We start from the raw sequence: 7,089 nt of genomic DNA, 5'->3' as shown, positions 1-7,089 counted from the left end.
AAGTTTATAGGCAATGACAATGACTGGCTACATGGATATGTCACAACTCAATCTATTGTTGCAAAAATGTACAAGAGCTTTGAGACGGAGATGATTTGCAAAAGATAGTAGAAAGCTTTAAATTTTAAAAAAAGCAACTAGAGGAGACCAAACAACATACAAAGATGAAGGATAAGTAGAGGAAAGTGAGAACAAAAGCCACCCCATTGAAAGATAGACTCCTGTAGAAAAATTTGCAACATTGCAGAATTAAAAGTTGGTTGTGGGGCATGCAAGAGTAGAGTTTATGAAACAAGGTAAGTTTTCTTTTTCTTTTTCTCTTTTGAATACAACATAATGATAATGATCACTCGATAATAATAGCAATTGAGTATACAATAACCCTTGTATGTGCTTGCTGTAGGAAAACCCGAGAGCCTCAAAAGGACAATGTTAATCCCAAAACAATTTTATTAAGGCAAATGAAAGGGTTTTTGTCAACTACTGTTGCAAAAAGTACATGCTAGAGGACAAAATCTCAATAATAGTCAAACGCAACATTATGCAACAATTTGCAAATAGAAACCAAGTTCATATGAACATAATCCAACTTCCAAGGGGCATTGGGTTTGAAGGGAGTGAGGAAGAAAGGTTACACCTCTATTTTTAAAGCAGTGTCATCAACCTTAAAGGATCAAAGGATTAAATGTGTGCTCTTAATGAAGCCTGAAGAAGTGTGGAGATTAAGAGGCCTACTCAACCAGCAAGTGGATGATTATATTCGATATTTTTTGCATATTGAAGTTGTGTATGAAAGTAAAAAGGAAAGCACTGTGTATAGTCCTTAGAAAAATATTTTTCTTGATTTGTGGGGAAAACTAAGAATAGTGGTTGAATTTTATGGTGTCATATTTGAAAAGTGTCAAGGAAATCTCAAATTTGTTACAAAGTTTAATGAATGTGAAATTGTTAGGCAAAAATATTGAACGAGTGACCATCACCCAATGAATAGATCTCTTGATCCATCAATTATAGAAGCAACTCAAAACACTTCAGTGCATGATCACAAAAGCACATTTTTAATGGCTAGGCGCATTTGAGGTAAGCACGCACTTCGATTTCAAATAGTTTTTCACAAGGATAATGTCTTTATTAATCTTTGATTCTTCAACTACACACCTAAAAGATCCTTACATTTCTTAAGGGCCTGTAGGTTAAAATGGAGGACCACAAAACTCTTGATTGGGTATTTCATCACGCAAAAATACCAACAATCATAAAAAATCAAATTCAACGAGAGAATCTGCATATCGAAGGAAAAAGTGATTTTCAAGTGGAGTGGCATATGGAAGGTGACCTGAAGTCTCTCAAGTGTATATTCGACATAAGGAAAGGAGGCAATTCAAAATCTCTATTCCTTTACTGCAAGGAGCCAGCATATGTCATGGATCGTGAATGGTGGAGGAAAGCACCGAACAGAGATAAGGTTGATTAAATTTCAAAGTTGTGCTTGATATTCCTTTGTGCAATGCACATTACATGCTATATGCAATGTACATATATGCACATTGCATGCTATATGTCAGATCCTTGAAAAGTTGGTATTTCCATATATTGGATTTGCCTAGAGGCTTCTTCTAGAGAAGCACAAGAAGGTGGCACTTCAAGCTTTGGAAAAAGTATGGTTTGACATTAATCTCCATGGAGGAGTTGTTCATATTATAACAAACCTTAAGAAGTTAGCAAATGGAAAAAAAGTCAAAGCCATCTATTGGTGGAGTGAAAGCTAGGAGGTTTTTATCACAACCACAAAGCAAAAGAAAACCAGGTAGGCAATCAAGATATGTTTCAAGAGACAAGTATGATCTTTGGAAGCCCATACATAATGCAGCCAAAGATCATGAGGCAAAAAAATTTGCACGAGATGTTAAAGCAAAAGTCTGGAAATCATCGCCACTTGTATTGGCAATTTTTCGATGCTTTACGGTGGGAAAAAAAAGCTGTAATTTTTTTCTGTATTAGTGTCAAAAACCGACCAATACTCTGGAGTGTACAATAGTAAAGTACAAGGAGATTAATGATATTTGAGATGCCACATATAGTGAAACCTCATTTTTAAGTCACTTTTGTACAAAGTTAGAAACTATTTTCGGTCAAAGTTAGAGCCACCTTGCCCCCGATCAATATGAGAAGGGGGTTCACTCTCCCGTCTCAATTCATAGCCCTCCCTTAAGTTAGTTATGCAATTTTTACATACATTGCCTGAAGCCTCAGAATTCACACTAATGAAGCTTCACTCCATTGCCCATGGAGTCAAAGTATAATTTAGAATTATTGGATCTATTAAATGTATGACAAGGCCATTTGATATACGTCCTACCTCTCTGATTAGTGAGCTCATCTTCTTTTTTGTGTTCTCTCCACTCTTTTGACACTCGTCTCTCCTCTCTTTTCTCCATGTCTCCTCTCATTTCATCCCTCCCCTCTCTAATGGGTTTTGGTGTCCATCCTCTCTTCCTTTCCCTTGAGTGTCTCTCCTCCCATTTCATCCAAGTGTTTTCTACTTGTTTCCCATAGTGGAGAATTGTATTTTCACTACTTAAAGGAAAGTTTCATTCTTGGTGCAACTGAAGAAGAGAGAAGATGACAATTAAGAAGATGACGAAGTGCTCATATCTCCCATTATAACGGAGTCCTCAAAATTCATTACAGCATGTATATCAACAAGATCTTCTAATGAAGGAAGAAGTTGATCTGTTGTATTATCCAAAAAATCATAACTAGAAGTCGAATGAGGATCATTAAGTGTGCCAGGAAAAATTTCTTCTGAAAAAATCACATCACTGCTGAGAATCATGCATGACTATATTGGATCCCATAGCATGTACCCACATCTATCAACAAGATATCCAATAAAAATACACCTTTGACTTCATGGATCAAACTTGGACACTTATGGAGATATTACCTTAGCAAAGGCTTGACATCCAAACACTTTAAGAGATGATATATTTGGTCGATGTCCCATCCATAACTCATATGGAATAGAGTGAGGCATAGATGTTGAAGGAAGACAATTTTGTATGTAAACTGTAGTATGGACAGCTTTTTCCCAGAAGCTTGCATCAAGACTACTCTCAGTAAGCATTGTTTGTGCTGAATTATTTGTGGTTTGATTCTTTCTCTCTGCCAATCCATTGAGTTGTGGCATATAAGGTATCGTCAACTCACGTTTGATTCCAGATTGCTTGCAAAAACTTTGAAATTCAGAGCTCAAATATTCTCCACCATTATCAGAGCGAAAAACTTTCATTTTGTTTCCAGTATGTAATTCTGCCATGCTCTTGTATTGAAGAAAACATTGGAATGCTTCAGACTTTTTTCTTGAGGAAGTATATCTCTGTCCATCTACTGGCATCATCAATAAAAGTCATACAATAGTGGCTTCCTCCCTTGGACATTACTGGTATCGATCCACAAAGATCTGAGTGTACTAATGCCAATAATTCCTTAGATCGAGGTACAGTGCGGTGAAAAGAACATCTCCTATGCTTGCCAACGATGCAAGCTTCACAAGTGCTCATCGTGGGACTGTTATCCAAGCTGAGACCATCAACCAGCCCTTCAGAATGGACTTGCTTGATTAGTCTAAAATTGGCATACCCAAGGCGTTTATGCCAGAGATCCGCATTGCTATTGCTAGTGGCAATAAGGACTACATGCTTGATTTCAATTGCTTTTGTAAGATAATGGAGTGATTGTCTTCTCATGCCTTTGGCAATGATGATGCCAGTTTCAGGAAACAAACCAATCATAATGGAAAGTCATATGAGAATGAGATTGTCGACAAGATGAATATCACAATGATGATCTTCCTTTGTATGTACATTGTGCATACGTACGTGCCTTTTCATGAGATTGACTGAATGAGATCAATGCATGATCGTTGCTTGAATTTTCTGCTTGGTCGTGTACAACCATCCCCTGAGGATTTGCAACGGAGCTGTACACCGGCACATCTACGGTTGCATCCATGCGAGAAATATCATCGTGCTGTCGAGGGCTGCAAAACTCCAATAGCGAAGAATCAATGTGTCCCTCTTGCAGCTCTAAGGGCTCTATGGTGAAAAGGCTCTCACGCTTTCTCCCCACATGTTTCTCTTTCTTCTTAGGACTGGAAATGCCTGAATTTTCAGTATCAATGTGGTCAAGGGTCTTAGAAAAGAGGATGGGATGCGCCAGCTGCAGCTTGACTACAGGTTCGGGCAGGTCCGCGTGCTTAGAAGGAGCCAGGATGCCAGACTTGGCGACGATAATCATTAGGATAAGGTTAAGCACAATATACAAATAGGGGGGGCGTAGCATCAGATACAGAACCTGAAACAACTGCAGTAAGATGTGGTGGTACAAGAATCGGCAGACAGAAAGTGCATCGCATTCGTAACCGAAGGAGGCCAAAAGAATTACAAGGTTTCCGACGAGAGAAACAGCACTAAGGAGTAAAAAGATAAGTCTTCTACGGTTCCAAGCAGCAAGGGCGGGGTAGGTAATAAAGCTATATACAAAGGACATGCTGGTAACGGAAGTAGTGAAGATGAGTACAGACAGGGAAAAGCTAGGAGACGACAGGACAGAGAAGAGGATGGCATGTGCTAAGGACTACGAGGATGAAAGAAGGAAAAGCACGTCGTATTTATAGGGCTTGGCCCCAAGGAGGCTCCCATTCAATGGTTTGGAAAAGCACCTCGAGAACCCTTATCCACCCTCAATGTCTTGGAGCTGCTTGATGATGCTCCTACACTCTATACAGCTGATGCAATGCAATGGTAGGGCACCACCCAAAGAGTCTCTTCAATGCATTGGTAGGGCAAAATAGCTAACAACGTGAATGATATTTAATCATTCATAAGGCTTGCCCAAGAAAAAAAAAGCAAATAAAAAGGAAATAGTGTGGAGGAAGAATCCACTAGCTAAAGGGGGGGGGGAGAGAGAGAGAGAGAGAAAGAGAGAGAGGGGGAGGAGAAGGGGAGAGGGGGAAAAGGTGGAGATGGTGTGTAAGAAGACTTGAGGAGATAGAGAGAGAGAGAGAGAGAGAGAGAGAGAGAGACAACCACTTTAAAGTCTCCATTCAAATGAAGAAGAGTCAACATATTGTCCAATAGGAAAAATGCACATTCCAAAAATTCCAAAAATGCCTAATTTATTATTTGCCAAATTTGAAGTGTTGCTAAGGCTACCCAAAGGGCAGGCGAAAAGGCCCCCCACTCTTATCCACCCAGAAGTGCATCTAGAATAGACTTTATACACGTGTGACTCAGTGCACAACTACAATAGTGGTAGGGCACCATTGAAAGACTCTCTCTAACAAAATAGCTAGTACCTTCCAACATAGCGAGCGGATTCCATTAAAAGCTCTAGGAAAACACCCTATGTTTCGACCTTGCCTCTCTTTGAGTTCAATCGTTAGAGATATAAGTCACAAGTTAAGTGGACTTGTGTCGACTACCACACCCATATGTGGGTCTTCATTGTTTGATAATTAAATGTGTTTCATCACATGTTTAGGACACTGTCACAGTTTCAACCACTAGGATGGTTTAGCCTAACGGTCTCAACTTCACATATTAGATAATAACAAGTATATTGCTTTTCACTTTTGAATTTCACCATTAGAAAATAACAATGTATTCCTTTTCATTTCTGAACTCCACAATTTAACATTGGTATATGACCCAAATAGCAGGAAATTAAATTTAACAAATTTTACTTACTAAGAAACACAATAATTTCAACCACCAGACTAGTCAACAACTAATGTCTGTTCAACCACACTGGTTCAGGACAATCACATAACTGGTGATTGAGCTGAAGCAACCACAGTTGCATGATGTTCCAACCAATGGGCTGGTTTAGTAAAATAAAAATATATTACTGTTGGTCCTTCTCATTGACAACATATTCGACATGATGAGTAGGAGGTGTGAAAATTTACAATTTTGCTACTCTCGTGAATTTTGAATTTTCACACCTCCTGCCCATCAAATCTTGGAATTTCAGCTGCCAGTTTTTCCACCTCCGATGATACACGTCAGCAAAATTAGATATCCCAAACAAGTGCAATGTGGCCTAAAATGCTTCAAAACACAAATAGGCCAAAGGGCACGCTATCGGGTTTGATGCTGTGTATTATTAAATGCAATGACCTTTGGCATCTTATGAGCCATATAGCAAGCAAGTGCATGGAAAAAGAAACAATTCAAAATTGTTAATAGTGTTGGATTTATTAAAATATCTTTGCACATGCACAAATTGCACTTTTCTAACTTCTTTCATTTTAGGGTGAATCTAGATACAAATAGCAACAACTATCAATGTTTTAAGACCACCATGCACTAGTCCCAATAGTTTCGATTCCAAATTTTCAATTTGTTTTGGTTTTCAACAAATCAAAAGAAAGTTATGGAGAGTGCTCTCAAATGGGTATGCATCACTTTAGCACCACATTGGAGGCCCATTAACCCATGCATAATGATCTCATTTAGGTATGGGCCTTGGGTTGAGGAGAAGCTCATGTAGATACATTAGAATGATTACTTGGTTGCATGTATGTATAGAACAAAATTTTGATGTTTTTGAATAAATTGCTATATCCTATAGTCTTTAGGATGCATGCTTCACATGCAATATAGCACTTGTAATGCTTTAACGTTCTCATTCCAAATCCTTATTCCATAATTTTTTGATCTCATGTTCAATTTTGGAACTTGAAGACAAAGTTTGCCAAATTCCATTGAGCAATGCTTAAGTTATGGGTCATGCAAGATACCCATATACAGAAAAGTCCTTGAACCTCACCAAAAATGGCTACACCCAAGCAAACAATGACCCGTTAGGGTTTGCCCCTATGCCCTATGTGAATAGTGCAATTTACACTATCTTTAACACCCCCTCTTAAATTGCACTAGGTAAGTAGAGGATGCATGTACAAGGCCTGTTTGTAGATTTCGTTTGGTACATATGATAGCATCCAAAATTGGAAAAGAAAATTGAAAGAAATTAGAGTAGTATGTGCATATGTGACTCATATGTGAGCACAATGACTATGTAGCA

The 7,089-nt window shown here is 38.5% G+C and overlaps 1 protein-coding gene across 1 annotated transcript; it reads right to left on the bottom strand.

Moving 5' to 3' along the window:
- Positions 1-2,629: 2,629 nt before the first annotated feature.
- Positions 2,630-4,600, bottom strand: LOC147900536 (uncharacterized). The gene is made up of 3 exons (XM_087376672.1): positions 4,357-4,600; positions 3,882-4,163; positions 2,630-2,805 (listed from the first exon to the last, which is right to left on the bottom strand). Exons 1-3 carry the CDS (start codon positions 4,415-4,417, stop codon positions 2,630-2,632), a joined length of 519 nt encoding a protein of 172 aa, XP_087232798.1. The 5' UTR covers positions 4,418-4,600.
- Between the last annotated feature and the right edge of the window lie 2,489 nt (positions 4,601-7,089).

Source organism: Dipteris shenzhenensis, chromosome 7 (genome assembly GCF_047967505.1).
Source record: "Dipteris shenzhenensis isolate YYH24624 ecotype China chromosome 7, Dip_SZ_1.0, whole genome shotgun sequence".
NCBI classification, from domain to species: Eukaryota; Viridiplantae; Streptophyta; class Polypodiopsida; order Gleicheniales; family Dipteridaceae; genus Dipteris; species Dipteris shenzhenensis.
This window is presented reverse-complemented; position numbering and strand designations above follow the sequence as displayed.